At 40.5% G+C, this 22,886-nt stretch overlaps 1 protein-coding gene across 1 annotated transcript in view; it reads right to left on the bottom strand.

The window, feature by feature from the left end:
- Positions 1 to 22,886, bottom strand: part of TTC39C (tetratricopeptide repeat domain 39C) — a 40,433-nt gene that overhangs the window by 16,218 nt on the left and 1,329 nt on the right. The window contains exons 2-4 of the mRNA XM_088676297.1: positions 9,921 to 9,969; positions 5,020 to 5,148; positions 676 to 790 (exon numbers count right to left, since the gene is read on the bottom strand). Of these exons, the coding sequence (XP_088532423.1) occupies positions 676 to 790; positions 5,020 to 5,148; positions 9,921 to 9,969 (293 nt within the window). The remainder of the gene's footprint in view (positions 1 to 675; positions 791 to 5,019; positions 5,149 to 9,920; positions 9,970 to 22,886) is intronic.

Raw genomic sequence — 22,886 nt, 5'->3', positions numbered from 1 at the left:
TCTGGTTTTCGGAAGATTCTGCCAAGGGACTCAGAATATGTGGGGACATGTAGGGCCCAAAGAAAAAAATGATGTAGCATGCAAACTCTAACCATAAATCTTTACAATGGTTAAGTCACTATTCATTCCCAATTGCTTTGGATAGGCTGTAAACAATGAAGGAAGGAACAGTTTCTTTTTTAGAACTACCAAGCTATGAAAAATTAAGCTGTCTGTTGCAATAAAAACATTCTGACCAACAGCCATGATTCAGCTTTATTAAGAGGCTAAAGTTACTGCAAGACTGTGCAGTTCAACCACTTTCTGCTGCATAGCACATTTGGTTCTCGTGTGGCTCACCACAAGGCAAGTGTTTACACAATTTTGTTCAGCAATGCTGCAGTAAGCATGGAAGGGGGGGGTGGCAAATACATAGTCCTCGTCTCACCTTGGCCTGCACATCGACAGATAAAGGTCAAAAATGAGAGGTGCACTGCAGAGCAATCTTATATAGACGTGCTACGTTTTGCACTGAAATACTAGTTTTCAAAAAATAATCAGATATACATGTATTTCTTCAGTATGCACTAGATTTATTTAAAATATTCCTAATATCCAAAGGTGACACAAGAAAGTAAAAAAACACACACACACTGGATTCAGAATAAAGATTTAATATTAGAAGTCAGAGCTCACCCGAGAGTTCTTGTTTCACAAAAGAAAGCACAGCAAGATAAACTTGACAGTCTGCTACAATGATTTGTCTCTGCAGTCGATCAATCATGGATGGGGTAGCCTTTCGGCCATCAACCTGTTTGAAAGCCATGAAAGTAGGGTAGAAACATCCTATGAATCTTAAATTCTTCTAACTCAGGCAACATATTCTCCCTTGCAACAAGGTGGTCTTTAATTTCCCAATAGGGGCACACACAAAAACTGTGTGGAATTCTAACAAAGCACTGAAACAAAAGAGAATTGCCTATCACATTTAGAAAACTGTCTGTATGTTTGGAAACTAAAAATATTGTACAATTTCCATATGTTGCAGAGGAATACTTTCATATGTAAGAGCATTATGATAAGGAATGTATTGTCCATCCAACAGAAAGTGTGCGTACATACTTCCTGTCTTCTGCTCTAGCAGGTAAAAAAGTTCATTACTGGAACCATGAAACAAGCATATCTACTGTATTTCCCATTCCAGAGATTGCAACCTTTACTTGAAATCATTTTCTTATTCTGTGGAAGCATAGAAGGAGATGAGAGGCAGTAGCAATAAATAATAATAATAATTTATTATTTATACCCCGCCCATCTGGGTGAGCCTCCCTAGCCACTCTGGGCAGCTCCCAATCGAATATTAAAAACAATACAGCATTAAATATTAAAAGCTTCTCTAAACAGGGCTGCCTTCAGATATCTTTTTAAATTAGGAAAGCTGCTTATTTCCTTGACATCTGATGGAAGGGCATTCCACAGGGCGGGTGCTACCAAGAAGGCCCTCTGCCTGGTTCCTTGTAACTTGGCTTCTCGTAGCGAGGGAACTGCCAGAAGGCCCTCGGTGCTGGACCTCAGTGTCCGGGCAGAATGATGGGGGTGGAGACGCTCCTTCAGGTATACTGGACCAAGGCCGTTTAGGGCTTTAAAGGTCAACACCAACACTTTGAATTGTGCTCGGAAACGTACTGGGAGCCAATGTAAATCTTTCAAGACCGGTATTATGTGGCCCCGGCGGCCGCTCCCAGTCATTCTGGATTAGTTGCAGTTTCCGGGTCACCTTCAAAGGTAGCTCCATGTAGGCGAATTGCAGTAATCCAAGAGGGAGATAACCAGAGCATGCACCACTCTGGCGAGACAGTCCGCAGGCAGGTAGGGTCTCAGCCTGCGTACCAGATGGAGCTGATAGACAGCTACCCTGGACACAGAATTAACCTGTGCCGCCATGGACAGCTGTGAGTCCAAAATGACTCCCAGGCTGCACACCTGGTCCTTCAGGGGCACAGTTACCTCATTCAGGACCAGGGAGTCCTCCACACCTGCCCGCCTCCTGTCCCTCACAAACAGTACTTCTGTATTGTCAGGATTCAACCTCAATCCGTTAACCGCCATCCATCCTCCAACCACCTCCAGGCACTCAAACAGGACCTTCACCACCTTCACTGGTTCTGATTTGAAAGGAGAAACCCTTCAAATAAAGCCATGGTTAGCTTCATATTTTAGTTCGCTTTGGCATAAATAATCAGATTCTATTACGTAAATGCATATGCAGGAGTGTTTTAAAAGGAATGGATTAGAAAAGCAAGCAGTAATACCTGCTCATAGATTTCATAAAATGTTGGGAATATATATCACCTTTTTTTTATTCAAGTGCCAGAGGATGTCTTTTACCAAAAAAAAGTGATAATCTGAGGAGTGAGCACTGAGTTTAACAGGGTGTTCTGCCTGCTGTTCCTCTCCACAAAGTTCCTGCCCACCCTTGCCGCTCTGCAAAAGATGATGGATGGTGCATTTGCACACTGGTTACTGGAAAACAAAGACCTCCTCATATTCCCATTAGAAAAATATATGGAATAGTGAAACTAAACAAACCGCTCAGATTTTTATACACTCAACATTAATAATGCAGGATGTTCTCAAGGGAAGCCAAAGCTTCATTATTTATAGACTGTGCAGAGTGTTGCACTGGTCCACTGAACTAGCAAAGACAAACAGCATCCATGGGATACTTCAGCAGGATTACTAGCCAAAATTAATCATTCTGGTTTTGAAGAGGAGACGTGCCAACTACATGTATACAACAGGTGGTGGCAACTGAAGCGGAAATCCTCTATTAACTTATACCATCTGAAACAGTAATATATTAATTGTAATTTATTTTAAGTGCAAAAACATGTGCTTCAAATGTCATTTCAATTACAAGTGTCGGCTTTGCAGTCATAGACAAGTATCAAAGGTAAGCAGAGATCCACACAGATCTGTCAAGTCACAACACTGCAAATACCTGTATGAACCTGCAATTCAATGGTAATTGGTAACATCTGGATTAACAGATACACCTTCTTTGCTCTCCAAGACCTGCCTTTAAACTAGTGTGGGGAAAGTGAGGGGAAAGGATTAGGCTTCAATGGAGGAGGCCTGCACAAGTGGTAAAGAGGGGGGGAAATGAGATATTCCCGGGGGGGGGGGATAAATAAGTTTGTCTGGGGTGTTGCGGGGGTGGGGGAAGAATCTGGGTAAGATTTTACTGTTTCAGAGAAACTGAAGGGCAAGTTACTTTGGAAGGTGTGATATTTGATGCTCATATTCCACCCTCTGCTCACTTTGAGATTTTGGGCAATTGCCTCATCGAGTTAGCATTCCACTTCCACCAGGAGCCACTGCGGAGTTCTATTTAGAGTTTTCCTAAACAGAAATTCTATTTAGTTCTCATGGCTGAGGATGCAGGCTTTCATGGACAGAGATGGGGTGCAGCAGAAACCAAGGGAAAGTGAAATAGGAGCGGATTAACAAGAGTGGGGCCTTGTAGCTATGGTCCCTCTGGTTTCAGGGGTTATCAGCTACCAGGGTGGATAAAAATCAATGATTTTTTTAAAAAAATCAAAAAAATCGGATTTTTTGATTTAAATCGGATTTTTTTGATTTAAATCGGATTTTTTTTATTTAAATTGGATTTTTTTAAATAAAATGCTTTTTGAGGAAAACATATTACCATCCAAAGGTTATTCCATCATGAAATAAAGATTAGTTTTTTAATTATGTAGTATAAGGTTGTATATGTTTAATTTTGGGGGTAAATAAATTCCATTAATCCATTCACAATGTCATGCTCTTCCAGAGGTTTTTGTAAGATTATTGGGCAGTTTCTCTGCCTACAAGATATTATCACAGGTGCTTGGTTTACTTTTGCAGTTCTCAAAACTGAATTTGACTCAACAGAGATCACATGCCCCTTCTTCACAGCAAAAATGTTATAACATGAACAGAGTTGAGAAAAAGACCTTAATCCTATTGTTCTACAAACCTATGAATACAGAAGCAACCCCTTCAGTGCTAAGTTTCAAGAAGTTCAGTGAATAGAATAGAAACAATATTTTTCTGATTGTTTGGAGTGGACAGTATTTAAGTTTTTCATGTGTAGGCTGGGCTGACAGTCTAAGTTTCTTAAAATATATATATTTTGTTTTTGTTTAGCCAAATTAGTTAACAAACATGGATGTTTGTTTAAGCAAATAACATTTGCTGAAATGTTATTGTTTCAGTTGAATAAATCTATTTAAATTGTTATTATTAAGGTAATGATTATTTTTCTCCTTCCTAAGTACAACAGTAAAGTTGTCCAAATATGAATGATTAACCTATTAAACTGGGGATAAAAAAACTAATATGAAAAGTTGTTATTCTAAAAATCTTCATCTACTTGCATATTAAATTTATACCAGCAAGAATTAGTCTTTATGATTTAAATCAACTATGATTTAAATCAAGCCTTACTGACTAGTGATTTAAATCAGTTTGATTTAAATCAAATCCACCCTGTCAGCTACCACTGTCAACAACTCAGCAGGGCTAGCAAATAGAATGGAACACACTTCACAAAAAGAAGAAAGCCAAACTATTATAGATGGCCAATATCTACCAATGAGATGCCTAGTGGCGCTTGAAAGAAAGCTTCTAGGACAGCAAGACTATCCATATCAGGCTACATTTTTTGTCATGACAACCAGAAGCCAAGACCTTATCTATCAATTGCCATAAGCAGTCTGAAGTTGGAGCTTGTGACAAAATAAAGCCTTTAGGATCTCCTGCCTGGAGTTCCAAAGACCAAAGCTTGGATACCGATGCCTATTTGAACAGATGGCGGTTATGTATCCTGACGATTCTACAAAGTGGTAAATCACAGAGATGATGGGTAGAATGTAAGACAAGGACCTCAGAGACCAAGATTTAAATCTTCACTCCGCCATCAGACAGATATCTAGAAAGGAGGTGCCATATTAGCATGGGGCACATTAGTTAACATATTAGCAATGTTGCACTTACATTCTTCTTAATTTTGTTTTTAATGGTTTCTATAACTCCTGCTTCTTCACTCTCACACAGTTTTTCGGTAGCTTTTAAGTCCTCACACGCCAGCTGCATTTTTTCTTCTTCAAAAGTCATCATGGCATTCTGTTAAAACATAAAAAACCCACACACCCCTATTGAATCATAAAGTGACAACCTAATCTAAACCTGCTTACTGCTGCACAATCTAAGGATATTGTATAACAGTTTTATAAGCACTTGAAATAAGCTCACTATCTAAGACATATAAGCATCTCACCCATAGCAATACATTCAAAATGTCACTGTGAAAATGTGATGAGAAGTCAAAAATTTAACCATTAGCTACTGTGCACTGAATAAGTATTATAAAAGAGTACTGGGATGAAGGCTTCCCAATGGAAAAATGATATACAATTAACTGAAGACTTTCTTGGAATCATTACACACTTAATGTAATGGCCAAGGTCACAATTAACTTTGCTACCATGATTGTAATTCAGGAACAGAGAGCATGTGGCCCTCCAGATGCTGTTTGATTCCATTTCCAGCTCCAGCCACCATGGCTAGCAGTGAGATATGATTAATACAGTGGTCTAACAACTCCTGGAGAGCCACAGGTTTCCAATCTTGGACGTAGTACTTATCAGATTGGCCATTCCAATGCATCATCAGAACATGAATCTTTTCCCATATGGCATGTACTTACTCTGATACAGCTATCAGCTAACATCAGGAGACCACCATATGAGACTCTGGGAGTGAGGACACAGAGTCTAAATATTAAGACACTAGAAGATTGTGCTCTACTCTCACTAGATGCAAACTAATGTCAGTGTTCACGTATTTCCAACAGAGCATGAAGATTCTGTAGCATGCAAACTCCCTATACGGTCATACCTCGGGTTGAGTACGCTGCGGGTTGAGTACGTTCAGGTTCTGCACTCTGCGGACCTAGAAGTGTTTACTTCTGGGTTCTGTGCGCTTCGTGCATGCACAGAAACACTCTATCGCCGCTTCGCGCATGTGCGCTATCACTGCTCAGGTTGAGTACTTTTCGGGGTGTGAACGGCACCCCGGAACGGATTGGGTATTCAACCCGAGGTACCACTGTATATAATATTCATATTTGGCTATTAGTCTTGATGACCTGTCAAAATTATCATGGAATTCTTTTTAACAGCTTACAGTTCAGCTATTCCTGATAAGAGCATGTATATTCCCTACAACTTAACTCCTTGTACTTCCAGGCTTTTAACACAGACATAAAAAAGAAATAATCAAACCACTTTCCAACATAAATGAATACACATCACCAAGCTTAAATGTGTTACTGCCTGTTCTCATTATAAACCTATCAAGCAGAACTTACTAAGCATCATGATAGCTGTGCCTGCCCAGCCATTTTAAAAGAAATGTTAACCGAATGCCCACTGTCCATCCATCCACATTTTCTGTTTTTCTCCCAAAACTCCCATTAAAAAAACAGATGTTCCCATGAAAATTTCCAAGGGAAATAAAGTCTTCTTTCATCAAATTAAAAACAACAGGAGTTAGCAAACACTACACAGCAGCCATTGTCTCATTTGAATTTTCATAGTAATTCATCTTATTTTTGGCATAGCACTCATTCTTTTACACATTTAAAATTTGTCCTCATGTTAGGATAACAGGGTACAAAGCACACCTTTCCAAGGGCAAATTCGCTTCCCAAACTGCCGCATTACTCCAGTGCAACTGAGGTTGTTCAGTCCTTTGGACTCTTATTTCTGCTACCCGGAAGCAGGACAAGCAGTAGCAGAAGTGCCAGGGCTGCCATTGTTATTATTAATTTCACACTGATATCCCAGCATTCCACCCAAAGGAACCAGGTGATCTGGGTCTGGGAGTGCTTCAGCTCAAAGCTGAGCCCTTGTTTTTGGGTTAATGTTTGTAAATTTCCATCTCATGGACCCATACTTCTCCCACCCCAAATCATCCATAAATCACTTTTGCATCTTGGTTGGGAGAGCTTGAGACTGAAAGGGGAACTTCTCACTTTGCTTGCCTCTTGCTTTTACTACCCAACTTCTCAGACTTTGCTTCTTCCCGGACAGTGAGTGATGGTACTGCCTGTACAGGTGCACTCAAAGGCTGTTAGAGGTGCTGTGGCTTGGAATCTTCCCCCTGCTGAGCTTCTTCCTGCAATGCAGGGAGGTACCATAGCTGGGATCCAAACCCACTTCAAAGTGATCCCAGACAGGCCCTGACATTTCTGCCTTCGTTTCTGTATCTCTGCCTTCATTCTGGAGGACTTACACAGGACAAGTATTAGGGTGTGTGGGTATTTGAAGGAGTATTTCTTCACACTGATGACAATGCCTGCTCTCCCCAGGAGCCCACCACCAAGACATTGCTGTCTGGTGGTGGTGGGGCTATCAGAGCTGCTAAAGGTAATATTGCCCTCAACTAAACTGACCAACACTTCTGATAGATCCTCTGGGATCTCCTCCTTGTCTCCATGCCTAACAAGCTGATCTCCAGTACAGCTTCAGGCAGAGGCATATCCAGTGCTGCTCTACAAAAAGAGCAACAACAACAATAGCAGGCTGGAGATCTACTGCATATCATTGCTGCTCTTGCCTGCCATAGTAAATGTGCATGTGAGTTTGGTGGGGGGAGAATTCAATGGCCAAGTGTTACTCTGCCACTGCCACTGCCAACTGAACACCATGGACAAGCCTTCCAAAGTGTCCCACTTCAGCTTGGGATTCATCCAAACCTGCTGCACACCCAGGGTATTAACTCTGCCTTTATAGCTTGGCAGGTATCTGGGGTGGGGTGGCCAAATAAATAATGGCTAAGCAAATAAATAATGCTTAAGCAAGGCTGTTGAATTTATATACAATGCCAAACCATATTTTTAACAAACAAAAACTGTGGCTTCACATCATGGTTTGTTGTCAGAAAACAACCCATGGTTTGTCTACTGGGGCAGGTTCAGAAGTCCAAACAATGTTCTGCGGTCTAATTGAGCCAAGGCTCAGTGTTGTGTGAACCAGTCCAAGAAAAATCACAAATTAAAATAGTTATCTGCTTCTCCCAACATAACTGGGTGTTTCATACACAATTGAACTGAAATTACTGTGATACTGTGTTTGCTGAAAAGAGAAGTAATGTTACACAAACACTTTGTAATTGTTACTTCTATAGTTTCTATTTGTACAGATTCTCCTTCCTACCTACCTACCTACCTACCTACCTACCTACCTACCTACCTACCTACCTACCTACCTACCATCTCTTTTATGCCTCAAAGTCAAAAGCAAAATATTTACCCCTTTACTTCTGGATAGGGTAATTTCATCTCAGCTCCCACATATAGCAAATTTATTTCCCAATGCTTTTTCTAATGGATGTTTTGAATGACACAGGCATGCAAAGTGCTGCAGCTATATTTAGAATAGTAACTAAGCAAAAGCTTTTCAGGGCACAATGATGCTGTGCTGTGGTGTTACACTGGTTCAGCAAACCAGCTCAGATAAGCAAGGGTTTTTGGTGTGTGTGTGTGTTTTTTTATTTATACAAACCAAAAGGAAGCTATTCCTAAGAAAATATACTGCATTAAGCCTTTCCCTGACATGACAGCTGATGTTACTGGGACACTAGCAAAAATGTCAACACAGCTGCAAGTGGGATTTGCCCCATACTTCTTAGCTTCCCATGTACCCTGTTTCTCATATTTTAAGACATACCCATAAAATAAGCCATAGCAGGATTTTTAAGCATTCAAGGAATATAAGCCATACCCCGAAAATAAGACATAGTGATAGGCACAGCAGCAATGCTGGCCACGGCAGGAGGAGGAGGAAAAAAATAAGACATCCCTTGAAAATAAGCCATAGTGTGTTTTTTTGAGGAAAAAATAAATATAAGACATGTCTTATAATATGAGAAACACGGTAAATTCAACAACAGAAGAAAGTAGGACTAGTATATATGCACATTCTTAGTCTAAAGGTGCCATAAAAGCTTCTGCTGTCTTCACTATTTACCTGAAACCACCAAGTTTTACAACATTTATCATGGCATGTGCTTTCATGGACAAGGGTGTACTTTGCTTGATGCATCATTATCAGCGGCATCTCAGAGGATGGTTAAGGGGAAAAGTTACCTATTTTAATTTGCTCTAGTATGTAGTAACGACCAAACAATTCACTGTGCTACTGAAGGAACAGGTCTGTCTTAAAACTAGAGTTTATCATCAGATGTTGCACAGCTATTTTTTAAATGTATGTTTGAATTATTAGAAGATGATATGCAGTAAAAGTTCTAAGTTAGCAGCACAGCCAGCATGAACTGTGCATGTGCAGCCAGGTTACACAAAATTTTGGAAGTGTTTTTGCTAGCCACTAACAATGAACCTTCTTTTTCAAATTAAATAATTCTGTATCATACTACCAAGTGCAGAATTTACCAACATTAAAATACTTCTAGATCAGGAGTGGCGAAAAGGATCTGATGGGTGGGCCTTATCTGCCCTACCCACTGCAGGCCAAATTTGGCAAGTCAACAGGTCACCCACCTGTTACTTGATGTCAGGAGACACAGTGGAGTATTCTTCTCTACCTGCCTGCTGCTGCTGCCACCTGCCCACTCACAAGTGAAGTGCACAAGTTACTCTAAACAGCACTTTTGAGCCACTGATGAATGGAGATTAAATCCTGCTACCTTGACTGCATGAGCATGATCCTGTTCCATGTCCTCCAGTGATGTCAGCTGATAGGCAGGTGGTTGTGTTTTGAGAAAAATGGCCTTGCAAGCATATTGGACCCCCTGCATATATCCTGCATCACATTAATTTATTTAGACAATACAATACAATACAAAGGAACGCAAGACTATTTGTGCTCACTTACCAAAAAACTGACAAAGCTGGCCCCAAAACTCATTAATGGACTATGGTTTCTGTAAAAGAAAAAGAAAAAAGGTAAAATTACTACTTGTGTCAACATTCCATATTACTACTTGGGTGGAAGCACAAAATCTGATCAAACATCTTTGAAAAGAGCCAATATACACATCCAATCGTTTTAAAGTTGTGCTGGCGGGGACTATTGTTCTTTAATTTTCAGGATCACAATAAAGACCTGTTCTATTAAAAAAATCATCCAAAATTCAAATCCATGTTCCACTTTTACACAATATACTTGGATTTAATACATTTCCAGGATTTTCCAAATTCCTAGCATAAAATCAAACTCCTGATTGTATTTTTAACTAAACACAGAATACACACTAAATATGAACTAACTTAATGACTATATGAATTTAGTGCAGCAAGGAAAAGTTCTAGTCTGCAAGCCAACTGACAAATAATAACAAAAGAAGAAATGTGGTTTGCAGGCAGATGTTTCTTTGACATTTCCACCTGAAATCACACTGCTATGAAGCATCAAGCTATATTTTTGACAGAAAAGTGGCTTGCTTCATTAATGGTATGATCAGCTACAATGAAAATTACAAAAATATCCAAAGTTCTCCTAAAGAGCAAGTTTCCAGAATAATCCCATAAAGAGAGAATTACCATTTTTATCCTAAACACTAAAAACACATGGATAATGAGGGAAGGACCCCTATTTTCCAACAGCTGGTGTTATCAAGCACAAACTAAAGTCAGGTCAAGAAGCATTCCCAAATTACAAATCTGCTCTATCAAAAGAACAAATACCCCATTGATAGCAGGTCAGCTCATTTCCATTAGACTAGCATCTGAATTTTATGCCAGTACCATCTCTGGATTCACTCTCATTCTACTGAGGTCTCATCCAAGGGCTGCAAACGCTGGTTCAAGACAGAATGCTGCTCAGATAGTACATATATGCTGATCTCAGCTCCTTCATTTAGCTGTTAAGTAGCAAAAGTGACAATAGAGTTCCGTCAGGCTACATAATTTCTATGACACAGAGCTAACAACCCTTAAACTCCTTCTTTCTACGTATACCCAGAGGTACAGTGGTACCTTGGGTTATGTACCTGATTCGTTCCGGGGTGTGGTACGTAACCTGAAAAGTATGTAACCCGAACAAGCGCAAAAGTGCACTTCTGCGCATGCGCGAACTGCGCAAAACTGTTCTGCACATGCGTGCGCGCCAAACCCAGAAGTAAACGCTTCCAGGTCCGCTGAGTATGTAACCCGAAAAGTACGTAACCCAAAGCGTACGTAACCTGAGGTACGACTGTACAGCTAGATAATTTGGGACATTGGACTTAATGCTTTTGGGGTGCCTTTCAGTTGATCGTAGTCACTCTAAAACAGGGGTCAACAATCTTTTTCAGCCCTGGGCCGGTACACCATCCCTCAGACCATGTGGTGGGCAGAACTTTTTTTGGGGGGGGTGTCCTATGCCCCACAAATAACATACTGATTCCTAGACTGTCCGCGGACCTGATTGAGAAGGCGATTGGGCTGCATCCGGCCCGCGGACCTTAGGTTGCCTACCCCTGCTCTAAAAAGTACTTGTCACTTAAATTTATTTGCCTTAAATTGCCTTTTATAGTCATTGCAGAACTAAAACTCAAAACTGGATAGCCCTTCTAATCTAAGCTTGATGATTTGAAGTTATCATGCTGACAGCTAATAATAAGACAAACTGATTTCAGTATAATCAAAATATAGAAGGAATGAACTGGGAGTGTTGCATACATTACATAAATTCGAACAGTAAATTAGATACTTTCTACTCAGGCGTGAACAAAATATTTAATTGCCACAAAGTTAAGAAAAATTAACTGTTTCCCAGGAAACACAAATCTATTCCACAAGAGACCACATGAATTTTAATTAGCTGCCTGCAATAACAAGTCCCCCGCCCCCGGAACTTAATTAGGACATTAAATAATCAGATGAACAAAAGAAATGCCTGAAAGGTCATCCTTCGTTACTTCGTTACTTTATCTCTCTCTCTCTCTCTCTCTCTCTCTCTCACACACACACACCCTATGCAAATTCATATACCTAAATTAGGTATACAGTAGAATGTACTTAAATCTAAACTTTCAGATAATCTTGGGAGGAAGGGGAGGTTGCAAAGGGGAAGACAGGGGGAAACTACTGTTTTGCAGCCATTTTCAACAGAACTGTCAACTTTGGCCTGATCACGGCACTCAGCAGCTAGATTTTACTCTATGCCAAATTTCAGATGGTTTGGACAAATGACCTGGAGCTTATTAGCATTCAGCACTTATAATTGATTAATGCCTTTTGATTCCTTCACTGAGCATGTATAATTTAAACAGAAATCAGAGTGAAATGGAATTCAGCTAGCATGCTACTGCAGAAACACGTTAACTGACCCTTACATGTATGTGCTACTTCATATAAGATGTACTGTATATGACTGGCACATCATACAATGACCACTGTGCTTTCCCTTCAACTGTTTTCATTTCATCCAATTCCAGACCAATTCCACAACTGGTTTCTGCTCAAAAACAGCTGTCTTTTTCTTTCTTATTTCAATGTGTGGAGTTCAATATTGCACTATATAAACATTCCATCTATGCAAGCATTTCAGCTCACCAGACAGCACAATCCTTCCTCCCCCCCCCATGAGCTCTTCTGTAGGTTCCCCAACCCCACCATGGGGGGGCACAGGGGGAGGAGAGAGGAGAAGAGCCCCACTCCCCAAGAGGAAGTCCTTGCACTCAGTTTCTGCTGATGGAGCTGTTGTCCAGTGAATCTTTAAAAGAAAAAGAAAAAGCATGCCTCCTGTCAGTTATATTTTCCACAGCTATGAGCAGGGTTTGGAGGAAAGCAGCTCATATTAATATCTTTATCTTTTCCAGCCTTTTTGATGGTTTTCGTTCAGCACTATTTTCTTGATAAGGCTGCATGCCTTTGAACTACAGATCTCCATAATGGGATTTACTGGCTAGAAAAGAGAGCAATTCCATATTGGCTAATCCTCTCCTGAAAGGTGGGGGCACATGAGGGATGAAAAGAAAACACTAATACAATATAAGAAACACTAAAATATTAAAGTAATGGTATTCTTACTACACATTTTTACAAAAATTAGAAAGCTATTTGGAAGCAGGCAGATTTCCATCATGCTTAAACAATCTCTGTAGAATTGGGCAAATAATAAAACCTACAAGCAGAACCTACAACAATTTGTTGAAGTCCTCTTGTTCATTTTTCCAGCCATTTTCCAGGGCACTCCATTTCACTTCCACTCCTTCCCACCTACGGTATCTTTTATGCCCCTTTAGCAGAAGTATTGAGTTTACACAAGTACAAAAAAAAATCCCCAGAGGCAGGGTAGGGACCACCAATACCTCTCTCTTTTTTCTCTGTGGCCCCTTTGTGGCTAAAAACACGTTGTCACTCACTAGCACAGTTTGCTATTACAGTGAAGAATGCTATTCTAGGTGTGTTTGGGGTTCTTTTTATTTTATTTTATTTTATTTATGAAACATTTCCTGCAAAGCACCTCAGAGAGATTTCACGTTGCAATAAAAATACTCATAAAAGGACATATATAAATACAATTGCAATGTAATACATGTACTGACTGGAATAGGTCTCCACATAGAGGGCTTGCTGAAAGAGTTTCATCTATAAAAAGAAACTCATGAGAAAGGGTAAACCTGCATCTTGTGCTTATTTTACTTATGTGATCGTAGCTTTGCATGGGTGGGGAGAAATAAATAAATATATGGGGAGCGGAGGAAGCCCACTTGCCATTTATTTGGCACAAAGCTGTGATCATGGGCATACTTGACTTTGGGAAGGCGGTGTGAGGGCTCTGGCAGTTTCCTAAAACAGAGCATAAGATTTTACTGAATTGCCAATATGTTGAGATATTGTGGACTACAGCTGCAGTTGGCAATAGTCTTATCAACAGATGTCAAAAGCTTTTCAAAAGACATCAAAGACTTTTTAAAAAGAGGGCTGCCATGAACCTCAGCCTGTTCCTCAATTTACACGATAACTACAACTTATATGTATCTGAGGGAGTCTTCTCCTTCCATCCTCTTCCCCCATTTCCTCTACATAATGACCAGACTTGAGCACCAATTATTTTCAGAGCCCTTCAATGAACAGGAGCACCCCATTAATTCCAAAAGGGAAAGCACACTTATGCAAGCAATCTCATATGTGCAGATAATGCTTTCTTTGTTGAAATTAATGGTTCTAGCATAAAACAGCAGCAAATTTTCATGTAAGCACTGGAATCATTCTGTAACCAATACTGCTGCTACTACAATTCTTTAAATTGTACCAAATGTTTATTTTACACTCTGCTCATTTCATTTTTCATTACATTACATTCTGTTCTCAAAGTTACAGCTCACTAACATAGAACAAAAACCAGAATAACCCTTTCGATTTTTATAGAGGACAGAACTCAAGTTAGCTATTTGTCGGATATAAGCAAGCAAGGAGATTGGTGTACTAGCTTCGTGGCAGAAACAATAAGCTCAGAGGGCTAGCAAAGAAGCTGTACCCTGAAAAATCCAACAGGTATGAATTAATTAAGGGTACAATCCAACTATAATTGAGCTCTTGGAAGAGAGTGAGCTCTAGCTAGCTGCAACACAGAAGAACAATGATCTACTAGTAACACAGGTGTTTTCGAGCACAATTCAAAGTGTTGCTGCTGACCTTTAAAGCCATAAACAGCTTCGCCCCTGTATACATGAAGGAGCATCTCCACCCCCAATGTTAAGCTTAGACACTGAGGTCCAGTTCTGAGGGCCTTCTAGCAGTTCCCTCATTGCAAGAAGTGAGGTTACAGGGAACCAGGCAGAGGGCCTTTTCGGTAGTGGCACCCGTCCTGTGAAATGCCCTCCCACCAAATGTCAAGGAAATAAACAACTATCTGACTTTTAGAAGATATCTGAAGGCAGCCCTGTATGCGGAAGTTTTTAATATTTGACATTTTATTATGTTTTTATATGTGTTGGAAGCTGCCCAGAGTGGCTGGGGCAACCCAGTGAGATGGGTGGGGTAGAAATAACAAAATTATTTGTTATTATTAAAGATTTTAACTTGTGAATCCCCCAAAGCTTTGGTTCTTAGTTCTAATACTATCATGGCAATGAGATAGTAAATTCTTGTTCATTTTTATAACTGTTAGTTTCCATTTCATCTTCCTAACTACCGGTAGTTTTGCATTTGCTGACACTCTTAATTTGCCTTCTTACTCTCATATCTTCTCTTTTCATTATTACTCTGACCCCCAGCAACTATGTTAATGCTATTTTTCACTCTTACACCAATCAACATTACTAAATGCATCTCCTCAACCCCCATCTCAATCACACAAAATTATCCTCTGATCTGTACATTCTCCATCAGGATATGGAGCTGTTTACTCACTTTGTTGGCAGTGACAGTGACCCTTATCGGAAGAAACAGATGCTGTATTGAGCAATGACAGAAATAAAAAGGGGGGGTGCAATTTTGGAGAGAATAATGGAGGTAAGAAAAGAATATTTGTCAGGAATTAAAAGGTGTGAAAGACAAAAAGCAGAGCCGGGTGTGTTTCTGTCACTGCTAGAAGACTCTTGACGGAGTGAGTGAGTGCACTTAAAACTACTTTAATTGAATGTTTCAATTACTTCTACACTTGTTTTGATGCTCAACAACAATTTAACAAACCTTTTTACATTATTGCATTGCCCCAAACTGTCCATTATTTCAGTCAGCTTAGAAGAGACTTAAAGCTTTGACACACCTACCCCTTCCTGACATGACACTGAGCAATTTCCTATGAACATGTACTTTAAGTGACTGTTCTATACAAGTGGGGTTAATGGACTAGTTCTAGTTCTGAAAGGCAGCAACCTTGGTTCCAACTCTCAGAAGTCTCACTCTGTTCCATCACCAAGGGTCCTCACCCGTATGTTCAAGCTTCCCGGAAGGGTGGGGGTGGGGATTAACTTCAAGGTTACAAGCCTCTCAGGCCAGAAGTGGTTGGAAAAACTATAGGAGCAGCAGTAGGACCCCGGGATGGTTAAAAAGGTAAAGGGACCCCTGACCATTAGGTCCAGTCGTGACCGACTCTGGGGTTGCGCGCTCATCTCGCATTATTGGCCGAGGGAGCCGGCGTATAGCTTCCAGGTCATGTGGCCAGCATGGCAAAGCCGCTTCTGGCAAACCAGAGCAGCACATGGAAACGCCGTTTACCTTCCCGCTGTAGCGGTTCCTATTTATCTACTTGCATTTTGACATGCTTTCGAACTGCTAGGTTGGCAGGAGCTGGGACCAAGCAATGGGAGCTCACCCCGTCACAGGGATTCGAACCTCCGACCTTGTGGTCAGCAAGCCCTAGGCTCAGTGGTTTAACCACAGCGCCACCTGGGATGGTTAAGTCCATTCAAATTCAACCATGGGGTGTGGTGCTCATCTACACATTTCAGGCCAAGGGAGCTGGCGTTTGTCCACAGACAGCTTTCCGGGTCATGTGGCCAGCATGACTAAACTGCTTCTGGTGCACGGAATACCGTGATGAGTGCCAGAGCATACAAAGGAGGAAAGCCACTCTCCATTTATTTATTCCCCCCACCAACCTGCACAAAGCAGCAACCGCGGGCTTACCCAGCTTTGGGAAAGCAGTGTAAGGACTCTGACAGAATCCCAGAGCCCTCATGGTGTCATCCCAAAGCTGGGTAAACAATTATTAGGCTTTGGGAAGGACATGGGAGGACTCTAGGACCCTGTCAGAGCCTTTGCGCCTCCTTCCTTAAGCTGGGCAAGCGGCTCACTACTTTGCAGAGGGGGGTGCAGTTCTGGGGGTTCCTGGCTTTAAGCCATTTTGCTTATATTCAAGATGGCCAGGAATCTAACCCACCACATAACATGTGAGTTAGCTGTACTGCTATTTGCCATATGCAAAGAGGTCGCTCTGTTGCTATCCCACCTCACTTGGTGGGATGCCATGCCATCCTAGGATAGAGTACAATGGGTCAAGTGGGGTATAGGTATGTTAAAGTGCTGTGTGAGAGTTTTGAGTGATGCTGGAAGCTGGGGACAGAGAAACATGTCTTGTTCTGAGCTGGACTTGAGGCTCCCCTGGAAAACTAATGGGGAAGCAAGATCTGTTGGGGGTGTTAATGTTGTGAACCCCTCCATCTTACGTTCAGGTGCATGTATGTGTAAATATAAAATGATATATCCTTAAGACATCACACTCACCACTGACCATTCCAACCCTGGGTAAGTGCACCCCTGGAAGCTCTTGCTGCTTGGAGACTGGGGTAGCATGCAATATACAGCAAGAAAGAATTACAATGATTATTATACCATTTGACTTACAGTATTCTATATTCTTCATAAATCATCTCTTTCCTTGGGTACAATTTTTTCTATTCAGAAGATAAGTCAGAAAGCCCCAGGCAAAAACCACAAATAAATAGGAGAGCTGGGATTTTAGGAAAACTGTTTTGTGAAATCTGCTTTGTGTCCTATCTTCCATAAAGGTAAAGGGACCCCTGACCATTAGGTCCAGTCGTGACCGACTCTGGGGTTGCGCGCTCATCTCGCATTATTGGCCGAGGGAGCCGGCGTATAGCTTCCAGGTCATGTGGCCAGCATGAAAAAGCCGCTTCTGGCAAACCAGAGCAGCACATGGAAATGCCGTTTACCTTCCCGCTGTAGCGGTTCCTATTTATCTACTTGCATTTTGACGTGCTTTCGAACTGCTAGGTTGGCAGGAGCTGGGACCAAGCAACGGGAGCTCACCCCGTCACAGGGATTCGAACCGCCGACCTTCTGATCAGCAAGCCCTAGGCTCAGTGGTTTAACCACAGCGCCACCTGCAGCAACACAATTAGCAAATCCTGGAAGTGATTAATACTTTCTATCATTTCCGTTACAACTAGCTGAGAGTAGGCAGCAACTAACGGCAGCCACCCCCAAATCAACTTTTGATTTCCCTTTCCAATTATTAGATCCCGGTTTGCATTGGATCATCTACTCAAATCAGATGCTATTTGCAACACGCTGAAGCAATTGCTGAAACTCTTTAATTTCAGAGGAGAAAACTGAGACATCATTTCTTTCTGCCACCATTTCTTCCTGTTAGCTGGGCTCTTCTAGTTTCTACCTCTGAGGTCCACAGAATAGAGAAGGTTGTCTGACCTATATTAATAGTGCTGGTAGAGTTATAACACATGTTTTTTCTCAGCTAAGATCAACTGAAGGATTCCAATTTCCCATTGGTATATACAGTACTTTACTATCCACTTATCTAAATATCACAATAATTTTGGGACACATATGCCACTTCCCACATCTCAGCTGTTACTGCTTCCTAAAGTCTTTCCTGGAAGTTAAGGAAAGGATACACAGACATACACATACGTTCATGAGTCAAACTTTGATGTAACAAATATATCTGATATGTTCCTGATTTATGAGTAAACAGGTATACCAATTATCAACAGCAGCACTCCTCTGACTGATTATTAGTAATTGTTTATGTAAATAATTTAGATGTTTTATGTGAAATTGACAGAAAGCATTATTATGCTGTTATAGTGGTTCTAAAATCACATATACCAGTTTAAGATCAGATTAGTTTCCTCAAATGAACAAATTAAATATGAAATAAAAGGTGAAACAGCTATTTAGACTCAACTCTGCAAAGCAACTTCCTCAGATAATAAGATAATGATTTCTTCCCTCTTTTTGAAGTACAGGATTCTTGAAGTGTTTAAAAAAGCACTGATTTTGATGTAGGTTCGAAGTCTGTCAAACCTACATCCCATCCAGCTGGCACTGCTGTACACTGGGTGTTCAATACCCAGCTGTGTTTACAGCTCTTCCAAGGTAAAAGTCAGGACACAGTCAAATACCTGCCAGGATACAAAATGCACTGAAGTATACATTTGCCCCTCAAAAGAAAAAAGATTATTCTTTCATACTTCAACTTGCCTAGAGCTCAGTCTTTGCATAATGAAGATCACAGGAGAATAATTACATGAACTGGTCTCATTCCTCAAAATCATAAGAAATCTATTTTGTGCAATAGAAACAGCAGAAATGGAATGCAATGTATGGTTTTTCTAGAGGATTTTTTTTTAGCTTGCTAGAAAACATTTGCTGAGCAAATGTATTCTTAGTAGAGCTTCTAGTACAGTAGTTGGTATGCTTTATACACACGTATTCAGTACAAAATGAGGCCAAAACAACATCCGCCAAGTAAATTGAGGCCTAAAGAAGTCATAGTTTGTTCCCCCATACACACCCAGTCCCGTAGCATCCCTTGCACCCGTTCTTTCCAGTCCCCTTACGATTTTGTAAAGCTGGTATACTATTTATAACTTGACACTGAAAGTTTGATTGGGGGGCATCTACAGGGGCATACATATCCCTATTTTGCCTGCAAGACCAACCAATGAGATAACTTTAAAAAACTTAAAACAACATAAACTATATTAATATATGTTACAGGTAGGTAGCTGTGTTGGTCTGACGTAGTCGAAACAAAAAAAAAAACAAAAAAAAATCCTTCCAGTAGCATTTTAGAGACCAACTAAGTTTGTCATAGGTATGAGCTTTCGTGTACATGCACACTTCTGCAGATACCAAGAGATTCAGTCAGCAGAAGTCATGAGCTCAGCAATAAAATCAGATTCCATTCTTCTTCTTTGGCCATCACTTGTAGCCAAGTAAGATTGTCTTCCATAAACATGGTTTTAACAATGAGTCCGTAAGTGACTGTGGAGGCCAATTCTGGATTCACACGTTTCCGGGCAGGAGTTAATCACAGATGAGATCAGCAATAAAATCAGATTCCATTAAACTAGCTAGACAGGGGAGAACTTTCATTCCTGTCTAAAAGCTGCAATGATAAGCCCTCGACAAACTGAAGTAAATTGTGAGTTCTAAACTGAATAAAACTAATAAAGACATTTCCTTTTTGAGATAATTGTTAAAATCTGAATGGGATGGCTCTGAAGACAAAAAAGGTTTTCTGCAAGAATGTTTGATCAATTTCAAGGTCCCTCTGACGCAGCAGCTTTACTGAAGCTGAGCAGGTTGTCAGTGCCTGAATGAGAGGTCACCTAGGAACCCAATATAAATTGACTTAAGTTATATATTTCATCCCTTTTGGATTATGTATGTAACAAAGACATTAAAATAAGCAAACAAAGTATGTGATGCAGGAAGGCTGACAAGTGTATTTTTGCTGGTTCAAAGAGGAACAGGAAGGACTAAGCATGAACTTAACAATTTTATGCTGAAATAAATCTCAAGGAATTCAGCAGAAAACACTTCCAAGTGAATGTTTTAGAATCGGGGCGTAAGGATATAGTTCTTCACATTTTACCAAACTTTAAATGTACCAAAACTTACTTTGGCTAACAAAAGTATCTGTGAAATTGTACACTGGGAAAACAAAAACATACTGAAGGGGGTGAAATGGGGAAGGAAAAAAGTCAACTAAGCAGATAATATGCTCTGCTGAACTGAAATAAAAGAGTGTAATAGAAGATGACAGTACTCTTCCCCCAAATGCTTACAGGATGCAAGGAAATGCTCTCATTAAGAAGATACACAGCATTTGTGCTTAAAGCTTCTCTCTCTTCAGCAGAATCTAGGTGGAATAAAAAGAACTACACTATGCGATCTTAGTCATGCTAAAAGAAAGACTTTTCTGTGAAAGGCTGTTATGACCTCAATGCTTTTAGAGTTGGGACTAATTTCTTGAAATGAAGAAATAATTCTCATAAGGTTGCTTGCTAATCTTGGTTTGGTGACCATTTATCTCACATTGATTTAGCTGATGTTGACTCCCCTGCCAGTACCCTAATATGATGGCTGTCTCAAAGTATTGTCTCTGGGATCTCCAGTCATGCTTAACGTCTGGCCTATTTTGCTCTGAAGAAGCTTTGTTGCTTCTTCTTACTGATAGTGCCTGTCCTTCCCTGCAAGCCCTGTTTAGTGCTCCTGTTGCACCTAGGTAAGCAGGCCTGTGATCAGCCATTTGCCACCTGCATAAACTACCGTGCCATCTCTACATCCTGTATGAGCCAATTTCCCACCTCCCCTCCCGGTTTACTCTCCAGTCTTTCACAGAAAGTCATGGGCCCCTCCAAAGTTGATGGGCATTGCCATTCAGATTGTGTGTGTGCACCATGTCATGTGATTGATTATGCAGGATGGGGTTTACCTGCCCCCCTCCAAATATTTTATTCAAGTTGGCACCTCTGCTGGAAGTTTCTACCAATTCCCATTTTATAAGTTAAATATTAGGGAATAGCTACCCCTGAAGTCCAACAGATATTTCGCAGTGGGGAGACAAATAAACTGGGATGAATGTAAGAAACACAGAAAAAGGAAATAAAATGAATATGTAATTGTGATGTGAAGTCTCACAATTTGTGGGCAAGTCATGAAGTATCTACAGTCAACAAGGCAAAGTAAGGGAGATTAACTGTAAGCAAACCAATAGGCACCAGTGGCTGTAGTGAGAGAAGAACTAATGGATTCCCAGCAGGAAGAGATTTTGGAAAGATCGAAACAAAGGCCACCATGCAGAATTTCAGTTTTGTTGTGAAGAGGGTCATCATACTGGTGTCAAAGTGGTACCCAGGAGTACTTCATTTAGCACTTATTCCAAAGGTCTATAAAATTGATTGAATTTTTTTATTAAACTGTTGGGGAGGAATATAAAAACTACCGTACTGAGAGTGGAGGAAAAACTACTGAAATAAAACCAACAACTACTGAATGTGTGAGGTAATACAGCATAGGGAAAGTACCCAAGACACAAGCAAGGGAGGGAGGAACCATAACAAGACTCTAATTTGTTTGTGGGGAAGAGAAGTTATGTGGCTTATACTGAAATACCTATACCTGTATCCACCTGGCTGTTACGTTGCTTCTACATTAGTACATTTCTCTAGAATTGTCATCTTTTCTTCACACCATTTTCATAGAAGATCCAGTTTGGTTGACAAATCATTGTACTGTATTATAGAGTGATTTTAATCTTCACATGTTTCTCAGACTCAAGTTGTATCACTTTTTAAATTACAATTTAAACCCAAATGCATTACCAGACGACACTAGTGTGGACAAGCAAAGTGCTACTGAGGCTTTTCAGAACACCTATACCTTTAATTAGAAGTATCCTGCTTACAGGTTCTGTCCCTTCATTACTTCCTGCCAAGCATACACAGCTCTTGTTCCTAGAAATAGTTTAATTAGTTCTTTTTCTCATTGTTTTGTTTATTTTTCCCCTTTATTTTATGTGAAATTGAGAAGAGAATTATGAGAGGAAATCACTGATTAAAGTTCCTATTGGAACTGATAATAAGGGACAACTAAGTGAAGCTGCTGAAGCAATAATTAAGAAGCTATTCATCAGCAATCCCACTGCTCCACTCAATAGGAGCCAAAAAAAGGATCAAAGCCTTCAAGTAGGAAGCTTTGGAAGAGACCTTTGCTTATGAATATATATTACAGAAAGATCGTAGTCAAGGGGAATAGCATTGCTGGGTAATATAGCACTGTATGAAGTGCAGTCTTCATTTTAATTCTGCTTCCCACTGACTTCAGTGTGACTGAGGCATAACCTTTCTGTAGAGCTCTGATGTGGAAGTAACATTAGTTGCAGTCAGTGCACAACTCCCCCCCCCCCCACATATACCATTACCAGAATAAGACCAGCCACCACAAAGCAGCACACTGGGCACATTCCACCAAAGAATTGCCACTGTGCAGTCTCTATAAACTAATGGTTTTTATACAATCCCCCACATATATTGTAGTGTATATGAATGAGGTGGATGGTGTCCAATGCCTTCCTGGACAGAAGAAGCAACCCGCTTTCCACCACTGCTTAACCACAGTTTAGAGATCAGTC

This window comes from Zootoca vivipara, chromosome 8 (assembly GCF_965207765.1).
Source record: "Zootoca vivipara chromosome 8, rZooViv2.hap1.1, whole genome shotgun sequence".
NCBI lineage: Eukaryota > Metazoa > Chordata > Lepidosauria > Squamata > Lacertidae > Zootoca > Zootoca vivipara.
The sequence above is the reverse complement of the archived record's forward strand: the minus strand, read 5'-3'. Positions and strand labels throughout refer to the sequence as shown.